Below are 19,464 nucleotides of genomic sequence, written 5' to 3' on the forward strand. Positions count from 1 at the left end.
AACACTAATCAACTAATCATAATAATAACTTTATTATGTTGTGCCTAAGTGCCTAACCACATTAAGAACCTACCTTATTATATTCATTACTCCATAACTTATTATATAAAAATAGATTAAATTGTCCTTGTTCTAAAGTTTTCTATGTATATGAGCTAGTACAAGCTTCCTTCTTTTTAAGTACTTGAATGTTGATAACGTAGTTGTAAGATTGAAGAGAAGAGGAGACGAGGAGTGATACACGTACATAAAGTCGTGAAGTATTTTTTTTTTTTTAGGATATATAACTAGCTAAAGTCCCGTGCAATGTATAGGTTTCACTAAATTATACAGCAAAATACAACATTAATTTAACAATTACATATTAAAAAGAATTATATGGTATCCTTATATACTGCTTATTTATGTTCACTATTATAACAAAATTACTTAATGAAAAATATATACGTATAAAAATATTTCATTTGAGGAACAAATATAATTGTCAAAATGAAAGGTGAATATTTTTGGCTATAAATATAAGTATTTTTTCATGAAGGATTGAGAAACCAAAAAACAAAAGGAAAGATAAAGTGGAGGGAAAATTTTCAACTATTTCGCTTTTAGTATTAAGTTATTGATGATTTCAATAACTATTTTGTGATAAACTGATAATGATTTTGTAACATTGTTAAATCATGGACGGAGGCACAACCGCACAAGGGGGCAGGTGGAGGCCTAGCCCCACGGCCCAATTAACTCCCGGTCTGTTTGATTTCTAAATAAGCTCCTAAAAAAAATTACAGTATAAATTCAAAACTTATACTAGGTAGACAAACATCAATTATAATTGGTAACTCAGTAGGCGAAAACATTTACTCTTATCCCAACTCTATCTTACATTACATGTCATAACTATATGAATATAAGATTCCATAAACTTAATATTTATTGGACGATTTTGCGCATTCTAGCATACCCAAAAGAAACACAATCTGGCAGCACTAAGTTAGGAAAATAGATCTTCAACAATATCAAAGGACAGCCTAGCCTATGTTGATACAACAATACAATACATCATATAGTCAATAATTAATAGTGGTACTATAGTAAGGTATGATTTTGTACCAAATGTGATAAGATTTTGTTCGATCAGTTGCTTGCATACTCCATTATGTCTTTTGGGAGAACCAATTGTAAAATAGCAATAAGATACTAACATTAAAATATTAAAATTGCAAGACATCACTAATTAATTTTTTATTTCTAAAAGCATCAATTTTTTTATCTAGTAAATAATAAATTATCTAGATAATTTGAACATAATTTGCAGGATACAAAGAATACATACTCTTATCTCAATTACAATATCAACCTTTATTAGGAAAATAATAAAACATCAACCTTGAAAGGAAAATGATCATTTTAATTATGTGTATTTATAACATAATTTGGTGAATGATTTATTTAAAACATGAAAGCCACAAATCATCCAACGTACTTAATTATACATACTTCTTATAGAAAGATAATTAACTCTAATATTCTCTAAGATATTATCATCATTGTATTGAATTATTGATTAAACTTCAATCCTTGAATTATAAACAATAATAATACATGAAATAACTCACTAGCTAGATACATATAGAATTAAGTAATACTTGACCTATCATATGATCATATATATTATTAGTCGTCGTAATTCCTCCTCTTCTTCAAAGTGGGACAACTTAATTAACATGGGTTCAGAACGATTAAACTCATAGAAAAGCCAAAGAGAAGACCCACCACCTTTTTTTCCCATCTTCTTTGAGACTTCGTTCCCTTCCCACCACCTGTAAAAGTTGTCACCTTTTGCAGTTCAAATAGTACTCCTACTACACTACTACTATAGCTATAGTTTACTACTACTACTAATTTAACTCACATTTTTGTGGGATTTTATTTATTCTTCTTTTCTACAAAATCACCCGAAAAAGTGCAGAAAAATTACAAATAAAATGGTTTTATCACCTAAAAAGAATAAAATTCTTCCTATTAATGAAGTTAATGAAAAGGTTGAAGAAGATGGTAATTCTAATTCTATGGCTATGTCAAGAAAAGGGATTTATGCTGCCATTTCTTACATGTTATGTGCTGGTAATTTTACTCCATTTTCATCTCTTCTTATTTATTTATTTTCCTAACGTTCTTTCATTTTTTTTCAGTTGTGATTCTTGTTTAAATTATGGTATATTAATGTATAAATTTTGGTGTATTATGTACTTTTTTCTTGGGGAATATTCTGTTCTTTTTTTTTTTTTTTTTTTTTTGAACTTGCTCATGTGTTTAAGGCTATTGATCGTTTTATTTTTTTTTTTATTTTTTTTTTGGGTACGAATGATTCAAAATGACATTACAAATTAGAATTACAGGTAGAAGAGGGAGGATTTTAACCTATGAATTTAAAACTATTATACGTAGGCCTTCAATCTTAACAATTAGGTTAACACCTTTTTGTTAAGAGTATTGAGGATTGAAGTTTGATTGTGGCCTTGAAGTTTCATGGCTCGGTTTAATTAATTAATTGGTTCAATACTTTTTTTTTTTTTTTTTTTTTTTGTTCCACCCGCTTCACTTAATCCGAATTCTTAGCTCAGTTCTGAGTGATTAGGTTTCAGTCCCCTCCCAATTAGTTTGATACATGATTGTTAGTTATACAATTATTATATTTATCATATAATTAATTATTCTTTTTATAATTAAAGGCATCCTTTTTGTTCAATCATACTGTATTATATACGCCGTACGCCTGTGCAGTATAAGGCACCCACATTTCCTATAAATAAATAATAAAATAAAAAACAATTGTAAAATAGTTACGAAGTATTATGAAGGTAATTAAGTAAAACAAATCTATAAATACATTCATATTCATATATATTTTTTTTTTTTTTTAAAAGTAACAATATAATTTTGACCTTGAAATAATAGCAAGTATAACGCATAGTGCCATTATGGTGTGTTTACTCTCTTGTGAAGAATGTGAAGATAGTTTTCTAATGTTTTTTTTTTTGTAGAGTATATAAATCGACCCTAGGCTTCAACCATCAGGTTAAGAGGTTAAGATTTTAGTTGAGTTGGTTATTTATTATAGTATCAAGAGCTAGCGTAACACAAAAAACACTGGTTCGAATGTCATCCACCCCACACTTCAAGCCCAAAAGACTCTCATATGAGGGAGTGTGATAGCTAATATAAAAAGACCCCCATTTTAGGCCCCATCGAAGAAAAAAATAGAAAAAAAATGGTACAATGTACGACATGTACTTAATTATGTGGTAGTATTGGAAAAATGGCTGTTAGATCTTCATTTTAATTCACTAAAGTGCTAAACATCCATATATACCTATGCCGGAGTATCAATTAATATTTCACAAGAGTATTTGAGGTGAAATAAAGAATTCGAGCAACACATATTTCAATAATAACCTTTGGTAGCTATCTACTTTGAAATTTGCGCTAACCATGTATTTATGATCATAAGTTATTCTATTGCTAGAATTATTGATTTTACAAGATCTTTCAAGCTACTTGTAACTTTAACTAGCTAAAATATATGGCAATTGCTTTGCAGTATTGTTGATCATGTTTAACAAAGCAGCTATGTCTTCTTACAAGCTCCCGTATGTAAACGTTATCACCCTTCTTCAGGTAATTCGCCGTGACTAAACATTTGTAAAGGATACATATATAGTTGTTGATCTTGTAAGACTTGTATTACATTATCCCTGAACATTTGTCCAATTTGCTCCAAAATTGTTATGTTAGCTTTTATATTTGGCATTATTCTCGCTATTAGTTTGGCCTTTATCCTTGTGCATGGTTTGGCTGTCTACTAGCTAAATGATGCTAATCTTCTAAGCTACTTGCTTGATTGTTCAGTAACTAATTCGTTCTCTGAACCTTGGTTGACAGTTGATATGCTCGTGCTTTTTTCTCTACGTAATGAGACACTGGAAGATCATTTCATTCACAAATGATAAATCGCTCAAAACTTTTGACAATCCAATCATTATTGTACCCTTCAAGACACTAGTTCAGACCCTGCCTCTTGCGTTCTCATACTTGCTATTCATGGTATATCTTCTGTCTAATATAGTCACTATGTATGTAATTAAGATTCTAGAAGTAATTAATGTTGTCGAATTCTCTTGGCATACTCCATGAAATAAAGCTGGTTTCGATGGAATCTGTTCGTGGTGTAAATGTTCCTATGTACACAACTCTAAGGCGTACAACTGTGGCTTTTACTATGGTGGTCGAGTATCTAGTGGCACGTCAAAAGTATTCTCTTCGTGTTCTTGGCAGGTAAATAAATCGGTTTCTTGCAGCTTTGTACTCATTCTTATATTATCACATGAAAAGTCCTTATTTGAACTAATCTGACTCTCTTTAGCGCTTTTCAGACTTATTTTTTCATCATCATAATGTATTTAGAATCAAAGCTCTGTACTAATAGTGTATTTTCTTGCATATTTTCTTGCCCGCAATTTATGTACGAGGTTTGAAAACCAGACTTGTTATTGATATTAGATCGAGCTGAGCAAATGAGATGTTTATTAAGTTGCTAATATCATCTTTCATAAAATTTTCCAAGGGATTTATCAGTGTGGCTATCATCATACTTGGTGCATTTGTAGCTGGAGCACGAGACCTCTCATTCGACTTCTACAGCTATGGTGTTGTGCTCTTATCAAATCTTTGTACCGCAGTCTATCTGACCTCAATTGCTCGTCTTGGTAGCATACATTTCGCTTTTTCATACCACAATCTTCTCTGTTTCTCTGTTCTTTCATATTATATTTCTTCACATTTAATTCAATCTAATCGATTTCTCAGGAAAATCTAGTGGCCTAAATACATTTGGCCTCATGTGGTGCAACGGTATGTATTAGGACAAATAATTTTATGTGCTCCTAACATAGCATCTTGTATTCAATAGACTGAGTTAATATCCCTAGTTAGTTTAAGAGAACGCGTAATTTCAAGAGTTTTAGAAAACATCTTGTAGGAATCATATGTGGACCGATTTTGTTGCTGTCAACATTCTTCCAAGGTGATCTTCAGAAGTTGATTAGCTTTCCTCACTTATCATCCCCCGGCTTTCAGGTGCTTATTCTTACGTAACTCCGAAAAAAATGATTGTACAACATTTCACCTATGTCTTTAATCTGGCAGAATGAATACAGATTAATGGTAATTTTTTTCCAGGCCGTCATGTTTCTTTCCTGTATCTTGGCATTCTTCTTGAATTACACTGTGTTCTGGAATACAGCCCTGAATTCAGCACTCACACAGACTATATGTGGCAACTTGAAGGTACGTCATTACAATACAAACATCAATGCATTATTGTCGCTATGAATTAAAATGGTTCTTGTTTCTGACTGCAATGATATAACTGATGTTATAGGATGTTTTTACAATTGGACTTGGCTGGCTTTTATTTGGCGGCCTTCCATTTGACTTGGTAAGTCTATTGTTTCTGTCCTCTTCACGTAATAACCGTTGATTTTGGCTTCCTGATTCAATTCTTTTGCTCTTGTTTTGGTCTCAGTTCAACATTCTCGGTCAAGGCACCGGCTTCCTCGGTTCTTGTTTCTATGCCTATTGCAAACTCAAAGGAAAGTAAGGGTTTTAAGGTATAGGTACCAGCACTCCAGCAGTAGTTCTAAGAAGTCACCTATGTTACCTAGATTTTGTTTAATTTGTGTCCAAAGGTCGAAATTAATGAAAATTTCAACTATTTTGGAGTAAATTGTTGCGATGCGTGCGCAACAACTCTCCTTATTTACATACACATACACATGTTAAAATGTTAATGTTTATTATGATACTTAAGGTGGAATGAAAAGTTTGAGTAAAATAGGTCATCGTCATAGTTTTGTCACTAGACCTACCATTATACATTTACACTTCGTGTGATATATATAAATTTAATTGCATCATAATGCCAAAGGCGGCTTTTGATGCTTAGATAAGTGATGTTAATTGTTAGTTTGTTACCATCTTTTATTATTTTATGCTACATTTTCTACCTTAAAATACCTCTACTGACCCATTAATTAATGTTTGTTAAGCAAAATTGTCGCATTAGAAGCAATTTTCTATATATGACTATATACATACAATTCGTTTTACCTTGTGCATGGTATAAACAAAGGCTATTTATCTAATTATCTGCCTATAGTATTTTTATTTTGTGAGCACATTGACAAAAGAGATAGTTTTGATTACGTTGCAAGATACTCGTCATTATGCAGTGAAACTAGGAATACAAAATAGCTTCAATCTCTTGTGAAATAATGCAAGCATTTTCTCATGCATGTATTTTCAAAGGCATGCAAAACAATTAAACCAAGCTGTGAGATAATGGCCATAATGCATCCATTTGACTTTTTCGTAAAATCTAAGCATTTGACTTCTTCCCTTCTTTCTTTATTATCTTTTATTAAAGTAAGCAAACTAGGTTAGTCTCGAACCAAAAAAAAAAAAAGAAAAAAAACACGTCGTTAAATCTTTGTGTACACACGTATATCTAGCATAGCTAGACGCCTAGACTCGAACTTAGCTTTCGCTGCCTTCTCACTTGATTTGAGAGCTAGAAACCCAAAAAACGTGTTCCCAAAATGTACGATAAAAATCCAAGTTGGTTGCTCACAATACGCAATGATACATGGAGTTGTTTTTGAAAAATAGTAAAGTATATATAATCACCCTTGATTATATTTATGCGTAGTGTACATGCAGTATAAGACACGAAAAGTGGAAGAAAAGTTGGAAAACAAAAGCTTAAAAAGCTTTTCAAAATATTCCCTTGAAAAGGTGTTAGCACACATCACGATTTTAAGAAAAGTTTCACGAAAGAAAAGGTATGTTTGCTTTGTTATTTAATTGGTCCTTCCATCATATACTCCCATCGTCCTAAATAAGAGTCTTATTTGTTTAACACATTTGTAATTAAGTTGAAAGAATTAAGAAAAAGAATGGTAGTAAAATTTGGCCGATTTATCTGATGGGGAAATGAGAATTATTTTAATTGGAACAAAATTCAGTTTTGTTATGAGACCTTTATTCAGGGAATGAAGGATTAAAAGCTAGCAATTCAGCAATTAAAACGGCCGAACGGGCAGGCTTGTCTCGAACGGTATGAAGAGATTTAAATAGGTCCTGTAAAAATTAATCAAGGCACAATTATTTTCTTAATTTATATGAAGCCATAATTTTAAAATTTTGCACTATTTATATATTAACTTTAATTTGCTTGCTTGGATTTAATTAATCACTGTACAAACTCATAATGTGTATTTTGAAGATAACCAAAAAAAATATTATCAAATTTTACTTTTAGGTAATTAAATTGATAAATGAATATGACAAAAATATAAAAGTCAATATGGTGTTTTATTTTTTAAAAGGATCAAGGGTTTGCTAAATTATTTTCCATACGACGCAACTTAAGTCAGCTAAACACATAACGAATTGAATCAAACACATATCAACCGTATTCTCTATCAAGTTAGTGTATGGGATTATAGTGGGGTGCTAATTGAATCAAACATTGTGTTTTGGAGGTTTAAGCAGCAGCGCGTTTGATGAAATGGTTCAATTCAATATTGACTTTTTGAAAGTGAAGTTGAAAGATAAAATGGTTCACGATTTTTTGCAATTCAGATGAAGTATATTCCAATTAAATAATTAATCGTTGTGTAATTATAACTTGTAGAAGATACTGTGTAATATAATTTGTGATTTAATTGAATTAATCTTCATCATTTTATTCGTCTATAACAATTGAAATTAGTGTTCTTCCCCTTTTCTATTAAACTATTGAAATTGGTCAACTTCATCTTCTTCCTGTTTTCTATTGATTTTGGATTTGTGTAGAAAAACAATAATTATTAAAGTCACAAAAGTAGTCTAAGTCATATTCATTAGTAAAAGTAATGGAGTGTTGAAGGACCTCACCAATGGCTAAAAAAGGTATAAGCTAAGGTTGACGAAAATGTCAGGAGATCCCAATAAAATCAAACACTTTAACTTACTAATTTATTTAGTAACACAAGCAAATTATTTAGTAACAAGCAGTTATGTTTGGTAACCAAATATCTTAAACTGACGTAACAATACTCATTATAAAAAAAAAAAAATCATGATGTTTATCCCGCAATCTTGGTTACTAACGCTAAACATAAATTTGCACCAACGAAACATTGTCTCCGAGTTCGATCCCTCGCAAGAACATAAGTTACCTTTTTTTTTCAACTTTTATTTGTCCTTACCCTCAAATTGATATTTGTAAAGATAGTAACAAATATTGTATCTTAAATCTTGTGATGAGCAAGTTATATTTTATAAATACACTTTTATTTCGCAGTAACAAGAAAACCCAAAAAAAATAAAAAAATAAAAAAATAAACGTATAATTATTAGTAATAAATTGATATATTGAATGTAATTCTAAATAATTTTTAGTAACAACTTTTTTTTTAAAAGAAAAGTAACAATTAACTTATTATTAAAGAAATAAATCGTAAACACATGGGATATTGAACAATAAGTGACAATAATTATATTGTGTGTATGTTGAAGGATTTATGTCTCCGTCAAGTGCAATTACTAGATATATAATGGATTAAATTATGGAGATAATAAAGTTCGTTCTTTTGGGTCGTTATTATATCATAGCTAAAGGTACTAACAATATTTGGGCTAGTAAAATAGGCCAAAGCCTAATTGAACGGATCCTATAAGGTCACACAAAGGGCCTACATTGAGCATAAGAGGAAGAGGCCCATGATGGGCCTCATCACTCTAGGTGGTCGGCCATGAGGTGGAGTTTGGAGGGCTTTGGGCTTCCTAACCTAGTCTAGTTATAATAGGATTATAAATAGACTAGGTGCCTAGATTTTCAGTAAGAACATTTTTATTGTTAATTAAAACCTAAGTTAGCAAACACGAAACCAACTAACCCTCTCAAACTCCCTCTTTCTCTCACGGCTCTCTCTTCCTCCTCTGCGCCGGTGGTGTGCGTTGGTGGTGGTGATCGTGGTGGTGTCCGGTTGTCCATAAAGGTGGTGATTGTGGTTTTCCCCTTCACTCGACCAATCTAGCATTGGTGGACGGCTTGATCGAATCCCGAGGACTAAGTAGAGGAGTCACGCTTGGAGCTCTATTCTCTCCCTGATTTTTCAATCAATTTGTTACGTGGAGATCACGTTTCAAAGGTATAATTATGTGATTCTTGTGTGTTATGCATGCGATCTTGTTTTAGGTGCGTATGAATATGATTCATGAAATTTCGCTTAGAGTACCTAAATCCCTACATATGTAACCAATCGTGATTCGATTTAAACTCTTAGTTATTTTATTTAAATCTTCAAATCTATAAATTAAATCTTACTACACTTAGATTGTAACTCTCAAATGCTTCAATAATATTTCAAATTTTGATGTTTACAATTGAAATGGCAAAGCAATGTTGAATGTTAGTACATACAACTATTGTTGATTACATCATGCTATGTGAAACTAATTAACCTTCGTATTATGAGTCATTATCAATTTTCTAATCTCCCACATAAACTGGTAAAGAAGGTTTAGAAAAATAGTATCCGAAACTATGTATACATCTTATGTGATTATCAAATAAAAATTCATTAAATAGCACTTTCTAATATGTAATTTTCCACAGAAAATGGAAACAATGCAAGATTATGTTTAAGGAGATAAGTTATAAACACACAATAGTATTTAGCAATAAGTGATAATAATTTGTGTGTAACCTTTCGTGTTTTCATTTTAACTATTAATTATTTGATTTAAACCTTTAACGAATGAATTAAACTCTCCAATGTATAAATTAATCCGTACAACACTTGATAATTGATTTTATACTGTTACTTTATATGTAACAAAAATATAATCTGTACTTTTTTTGATATGTTTGAAATTTTTATAGTAACAATAATGATAAATTAGTAACACTTATTAATAAAATAACAAACTACAGCAAGCTAAGGTTAAAATTGTCCGATTTCATAACATTTTCGAAAATATATCGATATGGATGTCTATAAAAAGATCATTAAAGAACAATTTTACTGTTTTTTTAGAATAATTTTTTGATTTGTAGTTAGTAAAATATCATCAAATGAAGTATTATTCGATTCTTATAATAAACATTTCTCTTTATTAATGACGCTGACTAGTAACGTAAAATATTTTTTTAGTAGCAAGAAAAATTATTTGGCACCAATGAAATTTGTCCTGCCTTCTTCTGGTAAATGGCGCCAAAAACCAAAAATGTTTCCCTCTCATTTTTTAAGTTAATGATGAGCTGTCAATTTTTAAGTGGTGTTGTATGTTTGGTCCACATACAACAATTGTATGCGTATCACCTCCCCAGCATATAACAACTTAACTAAGCTACCCTCAATTAAAGAAAAAGTCGCCCATATTTAGCATTAATGTCGCAAACACCTTGATCAATAAATAATATTGCTTCCGTTTCAAATTATTTGCAACAATTTGACATCAAGTGTGAGTAAAACATGTCTAATCGTTGTAAATAATTTGAAAATGTTGAAATATCACTACCAAACAACACATGTATGTAAGTGTCCCACATTGAGAAAGGAAGAGAGAGTTAAACACTTTATAAGGCTAAGGGGCTACTCCTCCTATTGCCATATGGTTTTGAGATGGAACCTTTTTTGGACTTGTGAAGTGGACTCTCTCTATTAGTTTGCGGGTGCAGCCCAAACCCGTATTTAACATGGTATCATCTTAATCTCGAGATCACCCTAGCTGGCGGAAAATATAAGTGTACATCTTTAGTTGTGATCATCTTCATAACTATGGAAACCTAGAGATCGAGTCAAAGTCCATTAGGATTCATCATTAGTTTCTAACATAATTTAGTTACATATATAAGTGGCATTGACTGCTTTAGAACTTACTAATGGAGTATAAATCAAGTATAAAGTAAAGCATGCTTTGCCTACATAATTTTTTTTTTTTGGGTACAACTCTTCAAAAACCTCTTTGTTTCATAATAAATGTCGTACAATGTTATTTTGATTGCATGATACTTATGTATGCGTTAAATAAACATGTAATGTATGGGAAAAAATAGTTAATTAGACGAGCATCATACGTGTGTGTAAGGTAATATTACTGTTAGTTCAACTACGTAGTCACTGTCCTCATTGACTGTTAGTTCAACTACGTAGCTAGGCAATATTAATTAACATTTATACTTGCATGAGAATGAACGTTTTTGTGGTAAAAAGGATGGGCATGAACTAAATTAAAGTAGCAAAAGCAACATACACCATAATTTGGGTACTAGCTTAAGCAACATTCAAAATGTTGGATTCAAATAGATGTATCAATAATTTTGGACTACCTATAAAGTAGAAATGAGACGAGTGATTCCTCAAGCTTATAACATGGTTGGTATCTCTTATTTTCGTTGATGTGGGATAACTCATGTGTGTATAACACGAGTCCTATAACGAGCATGTAGTATATATACTCAATTTCATAAATATATGTACTCCATATTCAACTAACAACAACAACAAGGTTGGCTTGGCTAGCCGGCCTTGTGGTTAGAGGCACTCCTTCCACCCCTGTGAAAGGGGTTTGATTCTTAAGTTAGAATATAAAGATTGGATGACAACGCACAAGTCTCATATATATTCTTGTCATACTCTAATGATACGAGCATAGTAGCCACTAGCAAGTAGAACTAAGACTAATGCTAAAAAAGTTCAAATAAGTTGATATATCAAACCTTAACTAAAATGTAGTTTGACTACATACTCACTAATTTTGCTAAAGAGATCCTGATTAATAGCCTTGTCGTTGAGAGTCGTTGGGCAAGGATCGGGCCATGTAGGCTCACATGCGTCATGCTTAAGTGGGTTGGCCTAACTAGAATAATGGGCCAAGAAAAATGTCGTATCGAATTCTTATTATTATTTTTTTTTATAACTGAAGTCTATGTACAATCTGACCCATATAGTATATCGTGCCTGCCAGACTTACGCCAAATTCCCTTAACAAAATAACAATATATTTTGTAAATTAGTCAAAATAAGCAAGTTGACTTGTCGTGCTCATGCCAAGCTCGTGAACTTGATCATGCACGTCCATGGCCCCCTCAATGTGCCTTTTATGTCATGCTGAGCTTAGAATAGGTTTATGTCAGGTCGGACCTCTTTTATATCGTATTTGACCAATCCTCGTGCCGACTCGGCCCATGCTCAACTTTGTCCTCACTCATGAGTAAGTCAATCTCCACTCTCCACATCCTTTCACAAGAAGTTCCTTATTTCTTGGAGATCCCAAACAAATTAGAGGGCATAGAGGAGAGAGAAAAACAGTGAATTGGGGGGCAAAAGAGCAATACCCAAGAAGAGTGTCTCCCATTGCAGCACCAAGGCAGGGCCCTCTTTAGCGCCGGTGTCTCCGCGATTGCAATACTTGGTGTGTGTGAGTGTAGGAAGAAGGGTTTTTATCTCAGCTCATTTTATTCCTAATGCCGGCAAACTGTTTGTGTAAATGCGTGAGAGAAGAAAAAAAAATAAATAAATAACTTTATAGAATCCCCTTAATTCCGAAACTTCTTACTTTCAACCCTTCTCTTTCACTGACATTCTGGATTGCTGTTCCCAAGATTTACCCTTTTCTTTCTCTCTCCTCCATTTTCACCTGACCCCACTTCACCTTCTTCTTAAAGGTACATTAATCTTGGTTTTATTTTTTTTTTTTAAGCAACCTTAATCATGTTCAGTGTTCAATAATTTAAGTTTTTTCTGTTTTGCTTATACTTTGACTATGTTATTACATGAATTAACAATAGTGTATATAACTAATATAAGTGGGTTTATATCTTAATGTAGCAATGGAAATGTAGTACTCCTACTGTTTCGAAATAATGGTGATCTGAAACTTTGAACTTCAACTTTATTCAATTCACAAGCTCCACTTTAACCTACGGCTTTTATTTAGTCATATCATATGAATTGTTCGATGTTTTTATGTACTTCGCATGATGTATGTGTTTTCGAGTATCAATATTTATACTCTGTAATTTTTACCTACATAGTTAATGCTCAAAGTTTGACAGTGGCAAGCTTATAACCATTAATTCGAAATATAGGGGTGATTTGTGTGGAACTTTGATGAAAAAAGGGAAAAATGATAAAGTTGTGGAACAAGGAGACATGGAAAACTAATTGCTGCTCCACATAGAATATATAATACCTTACACATCATATCAGCTTATATTATAACTTGTCTACTCCACTATGCCAAATCACCAATGATAGGATAGAGAACTAGTACTTGTGAATGCTACGTAAACAGTATTGTTTTATTTATTCATAATCGAGTACTCCCTTTGCAGCAATATAAAGAATTTGAACTACTAATGTGACAACTTACGAAAATGTTGTTATTTAAGTCGGTATTATTGAATACAATATTGTGTTGTGCTACACGTAAAAGCAATAGAACATGATACGATTGATGGGTGGCTTTCATTAGGGTTGGAAACTTGGAATTGGTTTAGTATTAGATGGGTGTGGTATATTATATCCCAACATTCCTTGTGTTAAGCTAGATTATGTTTGGTTTGATGTCACTATAGAATATATTTTGTTAATCAAGAATCCAGGACATAGAAATAAATATGTTGTGTATCTTAATATGTGCAAATTTAAATGTGTCTTACTATTTCTATGTTCATTCCAAAGCATTTCATGGTGTTAACATATGTTATATTGATACATGTTTTATTTGCATCTTAGACATGATTTGATGACTTGAACTAACGACAAGCATGAAATTATGTGCATATAGAAAGAAATGTATTGTTCGAGAAAATGTACTTAAACAATTCATCTCATCGTCTTTGATGGATAAAAACACGGCGACACAAGAATAAGAAGCTAATTAAGAAGAAGAATCAAGAGGGATTAACCATATTTTGCTGATGAATGAATTATCTATATTCTAACACACACCTTTTATGGAATTTTTTAAGTATTATATGATTTGCATGTTAATAATTTGATAACATAAACAATACAGTACATAACTGTTCTTTAACTATAGATATTGACCAATTAAGTAAGAACTAAAAAATTCAAATGATGTAGTTCCCTACATAAGCATACATAACTATTGTATTAGCCCCTTTTTTGTCTGTTTGATTGCTCAAGAACAAAGCATGAAATAAAAGCAGTTTAAAATAATGAAAGATGGAGGGGTCATTTGTGATTTATTTTTTTTGGGTATGTAGAGAATATTTTCAGAAAGCATGCGCAAAAAAAAATTAGCAAAAAAAAAATTGATTTCTATTTGAGTGCAAATCAAGCATGACAAACCCTAAAGTAAGCTTCGCTCCCTCTTGACATCATTCCACTCACCTTCTTCATTCTTCTTCCCTTCTCATCCCGAGGCAAAACCCAGCCTCACTCTTATATACCTTCTCTCATTTATCTTACTTCTCAGCTCTCACTTCTCCTCGGCTGCTACATACATACCATAACATATCCTCTTTTGGGCAATGTCTAATTTAAACACTTAGTTGTTATGTGTTATATTACTTATATTGTATGTAGTTTAACATGAACTAAATATATAGTTTTTCACCATCCTATTAATATTTTAGATAGTTATTCATATTCATATATGCATAAATTTTATATATCTTGTGTTAAAGTTTAATCGCATTTTATGTCATGCCGAATATTGATCATATTTGGTAACCTACACATCAAGTAATTTGTTTTCTGTATTTTTCTGGTATGGATGGGAATATATAGCTAACATATAAGCTTTCCGTTATAAATTCCTAGCGCGTGATTAATTTCATCAACTTTCAATGATGATAGTTGAATATTCTGTTAATTTGGCACGCATGTTTCTGTTCCTTTATGTTGATTTGATCTTTATACCTACTCTTTTTTCCTAATCCACCAAATTTATGTACTGCAGAATGAAGCTCCATATTATGCCATCAAGTTTATTTTTCCATAAGTGATAGTTTCACCTCTTTTTAAGTGGTGTATGGGACCAATTTTCTTCTTTTTATTTCCCTTTCAAAAGGCTTAACTTTTTTGTTGATCAACCTTTTTAGTCAGCTTGTAGTTTGGACTCATTATTACAAGAATGTTTGAATTGAACACCATGATTATTTGAACTGAACTTTGCGGATCATTTAATTGAATTGACTGATTGGTTTAGGAGGCAAAGAGAGGAAGCGATATTGGTGAGGTTCAATCCGAAGACGGATCTTACAGGAACTAGAAGTGTAAGATACGATCTCAGATTGAGCCGCGCCAATATCACTTTCTCCACCATTCAGCTTTAGTTTTCTTTCCTTCTTAATTGCCTTTCAGATTTCTTCCTCTATCAATGTTCTCTGACTGCTTTTATGGATACCCTTTTGTTATAATTATAATCATATGTTTTGTGCATGATCTGTTTTAAAGTTGCATATTTTTTCTCCTTTTACTGCATAATTAGTTATAATAATTTCACTTTCCAAAGATAGAAATCTTACCTGTAATTTTTTGTCAGGTTGAAAGTTAAACATCTTTGTTATGCATCAGCTTAGAAAGTTTGCCTAGCGCTACAGTCTTGTCAATCATATAAGCATATATGTATCAAGGTAACTTATTTCTTCCTTTTTAATTTCAAATCATGACTGCTCTTTAGCTATCATTTTCCGCGCCTATCATGGGCAAGGGCAAAGCTATGTGAACCTCCCAGACGACCCTGCTCGAACATTAGGATTAATAACGGGTTGTTGTTGTTGACTTGTTGTTGTTGTTGCTGCTGCTGCTGTTGCTGTTTGTTGTTATGGGACTGTTCTATTTTTCTATTGCAGAGATCATTGTTACAACAATAGTTTTGTTTCCATCTGTCATCTTTGGTCATGTTTTCTGTTTGCATAGGATGATAGTTATGAAATTTTGTTGGTAAACAAGTGTATAAGACAATTGTTTAAGTGATTGTGATCAATTGTTTTACTACCTCTTTATTCTCTAAACTCCTCATTAAATTATATATCCTGCATATAGCTTTCATTAATCACATCTTGGATTGACTCATTGTCGCGTTTAAAGTTGGATACAAGGTAACATAGAATCAATCAAAGCCTTAATCCCATTAGTGGGGTCGGCTACATGAACCAAATTTGATTATTCCGTGTTGTCATCCGCAAAAATCTTCCTCCTCCATCCCTTACGATCCAATGCTTCATCCTCATGCAAATCCATATACTTCATATCCTTCCTAAGTATATGGATTTGCATAGAACTGTACTCTTGGTAAATTATAGATAGTTTAATTTCTATGTATAATTCTCATGATAAGTACGTGTAGCACAAATGTCTTCGATGTAGTTGCGAGTTATTTTCATCTGATCTAAACTAGGGCTAGCTAGCGATTGATTAGCCATCTGGCCTGTATTTACGCCCACCATTAGCACGCAATAGATTAAAGATATAAAGCGTACTCTTAGCTTTACTTTGCTTTTATGTATCACAATGTGTTCCATTCATTTCTATTCTTTTGTGTTAGCTTTAAGGCCCCCAGTCAATGTAACAGGCACATGTATGTGATTATATCTTGAAAGAGTTAGCTTATACATAGGGGGGAAGTGTAATTTCTGGTGCAAGGATGTTGAATTTTAGTTTCATAGGCATTGATATGGAAGCTAAGTAGAATCATCAATAAGTGTTTTGCTTCTAGAAAACATTTTTCTACTTCCCCTCAATTTCCATTTGCAAAAAATAAGTATATATGCCCAAGCCCAACTGGTTAGGGAACTAAGAAGGAAAAAGTCCACACTAGCCTTAATGAGATATGGAGTACTATTTTGACTTTGGTTAAGTGAACCATTGACATGTTGCCCTCGATTAGTTGCCTAACTGTTAAGCAAGCCAAACTCTCTCCTTTCCCTTTGGCAATTCTTTCTACAGAGAATAACTAGAAAGTCATCATTTTCATGCGTTAGTTGCTGAGTTAGCCAAGGCGAATTATACAAGAACAATATGTGATTCAATTATGATGAAAGTATAAAAGCAAGGATAATGTACAAATCTTATGTTGGTGAGTGGTTTTCAAACTTTTACACTATCAATCCTGAACAGTATGAAGTAAAATATAACAATCACCAAAGTACGTAGTTCTTCTCTATAATACAAGTAGCTTTTTTCTCACTTATGATTGTGTACTTGTACTTTTTATAGCCTGATGAAACCCTATACTGCATGCATATCAACATGGTTTACTGTGACACAAACTCTTTTATGACAAACGCTAAAAATTGATATTTTAAGTACTTGATACGTTTGTAGATATAATTACTTGCCTCATTTTATTAATAATTTAGTGTTGCTAATCAGTGAATATGCTATTTAGTGTGAAATGACTAATGGTCATAGCATTTTGTATCAAGAGTCAACTGTAAACAACCTCTCTATTATTGCAAGTGCGTGTAAGATTAGTTATAGATTCCGATCCCTACCCTAGTTAGGGAAAACCCAATATAAAGATATTGAGTGATCGATTGAGGTAGTGTTGAATGTTGATGTTGTGTTAATTAGTCATTTTGGCTGAAGTAATACTCCTGTTTCAATCAATAACGTGCACAACGGATTTGTTTCATTATGTAAGTAAGGCATTCAAGTGTCACAATGCAACAATCAATGAGTTTCCCCTTGATGTTTTGTACTTTTGTAATTATCTTACTAATGTTGTTGGTTGCTTGCACAATTGATTTACTGCTTTCATTTTGTGCATTGGCCTTTGTCTCAGCAGTAGGCGCGACAGCCACCATGGAGCAACAACGGAGCTTGCTCATGTTGGTGACCAATGTGACGATATCCATGGATCCACCGCTACTTTCACAAGTAAGAAATAGTTTGGTAACTTACTAACCTTAGTCGTTATTATTTATTAACTACTGGTCTTTGTTTACAATTAAGTATGAAGGAAAAACCTATCATTATGGTTTCATTGATTGGAATGTATATAATGTTTGCTGCCACACCAAACGGATAAAGTGACCGTTCAACCCACTTCACGAGGATTCTGCTTGTGACAAGACTGTTCTAACCTTTGTGTATGTTTTCTTATCCCAAAAATTAAAATAAAATAAGGTTCAAATGTACGCAGTTTTACTGTGTTGATCCATGATGCAATGACGGCGTAATAATCGATGGCCACAATATCTGCACGATTGCACGCAATATTTAAGGGAATGCGGTGCTTATAATGCTTGTTTGAACACCATGCAAGAGCAAGTTCACTTGAATTTTCAAGACTGATACTATAAATCTATGCTACAAGTGGTTGTGTGCTAGCACAACAACTGAAATTGTATAAGATATGTACATATATATATATATATGGTCAATTAAGATGTTACATAACTCAAGTAATCAGAGTTCTTAGATTTGTAAGAGCATGTACTTTTAACGTATCAACTTATTATTTTGTTTTACTAATACACAATTAAATGTATCAATGGTTAAACTTGTTTTTTTAGAGATTGCAAAAGTTAAATAGTTCAAACACTCACAGACAAATATTCTAAGCAGATATTATGTTCATGTTATTCCTCTTACACTTATTGAGAGTTTTGTTGTCTCGTGCATCGGCAGAGTTAGTTATAATATTGCGTGCAAATACGTAGTATTGAGTATTGACTATTGAGCCAGATCTAGTTAATATCCTATATTAACAAATTATGTTAAAATTAACCATAAAAAGAATAACAAAAAAAGATTATCTCATCTTCTTCCTCCGAACACAAGCATGGTAGCACACCATACTTGCTTCTTCTTCCTCCATGAACGCCACCAACAACCCCTTGCGTAAAAAAAAAAAAACAAAAAGTAAAAAAAGTTATAATTGCACCAACATTAATAGTTTAAAATTATGTGGATGAATTTTGCTAGCAAGTTTGTCAGTCAACTTAACCATCAAGCCCACAACTTCCTTAAATCAGCACGCTTGTACCTCATTGTGAGCTGGTCCAAATAGCTTATGGACTATGCTTGCTAGGCCCACCTAGCTTAGATCTTCTTAAAATCTAAACCAAATACTCCATATATTTTTAAAAGATAATTTGGTAAAAAAAGCAAAAAAACTGGTTTGAGTTGTTAAATGTTTACCGATAGAAAGTCTTTAATCAGTGAAAGGAGAAAGTGAAGGAGAAGAAGTAAAGAGGATGAGTGAAATTGTAGTATGTTATTATTATTGCCTCATATGACACCCTATATATAGCTAATACTTCTATACTAAGAGTACAATTCAATCATGCTCATATATTGCCATATAAGTTCACAAGGGTTGGACTTATATGTGCATTGCAACATTAAATCAATGATTGGCATTCACATTGTCTTCTAA

General features: G+C 32.3%; 1 protein-coding gene and 1 long non-coding RNA gene across 3 annotated transcripts; both read left to right on the plus strand.

Annotated features, from left to right (window-relative positions):
• The first annotated feature begins 1,702 nt into the window (after window positions 1–1,702).
• LOC110707981 (nucleotide-sugar uncharacterized transporter 3-like) lies at window positions 1,703–6,005 on the plus strand. Its single transcript, XM_021886076.1, has 10 exons — window positions 1,703–2,121; window positions 3,599–3,675; window positions 3,940–4,101; window positions 4,199–4,332; window positions 4,633–4,763; window positions 4,864–4,908; window positions 5,036–5,133; window positions 5,236–5,343; window positions 5,438–5,494; window positions 5,582–6,005. Exons 1-10 carry the CDS (start codon window positions 1,983–1,985, stop codon window positions 5,654–5,656), a joined length of 1,026 nt encoding a protein of 341 aa, XP_021741768.1. The 5' UTR covers window positions 1,703–1,982; the 3' UTR covers window positions 5,657–6,005.
• A 6,242-nt stretch (window positions 6,006–12,247) lies between these two features.
• Window positions 12,248–18,630, plus strand: LOC110707982. 2 transcript variants are annotated; one of them, XR_002508621.1, is made up of 4 exons: window positions 12,248–12,772; window positions 15,622–15,712; window positions 17,869–17,960; window positions 18,226–18,630. It is a non-coding gene; the product is annotated as an uncharacterized LOC110707982 (long non-coding RNA). The 2 variants fall into 2 exon arrangements; XR_002508620.1 differs by having other exon boundaries at window positions 17,869–18,630.
• The last annotated feature ends 834 nt before the right edge of the window (window positions 18,631–19,464 follow it).

Source organism: Chenopodium quinoa, unplaced genomic scaffold, assembly GCF_001683475.1.
Source record: "Chenopodium quinoa cultivar QQ74 unplaced genomic scaffold, ASM168347v1, whole genome shotgun sequence".
In the NCBI taxonomy this organism is placed as follows: domain Eukaryota; kingdom Viridiplantae; phylum Streptophyta; class Magnoliopsida; order Caryophyllales; family Amaranthaceae; genus Chenopodium; species Chenopodium quinoa.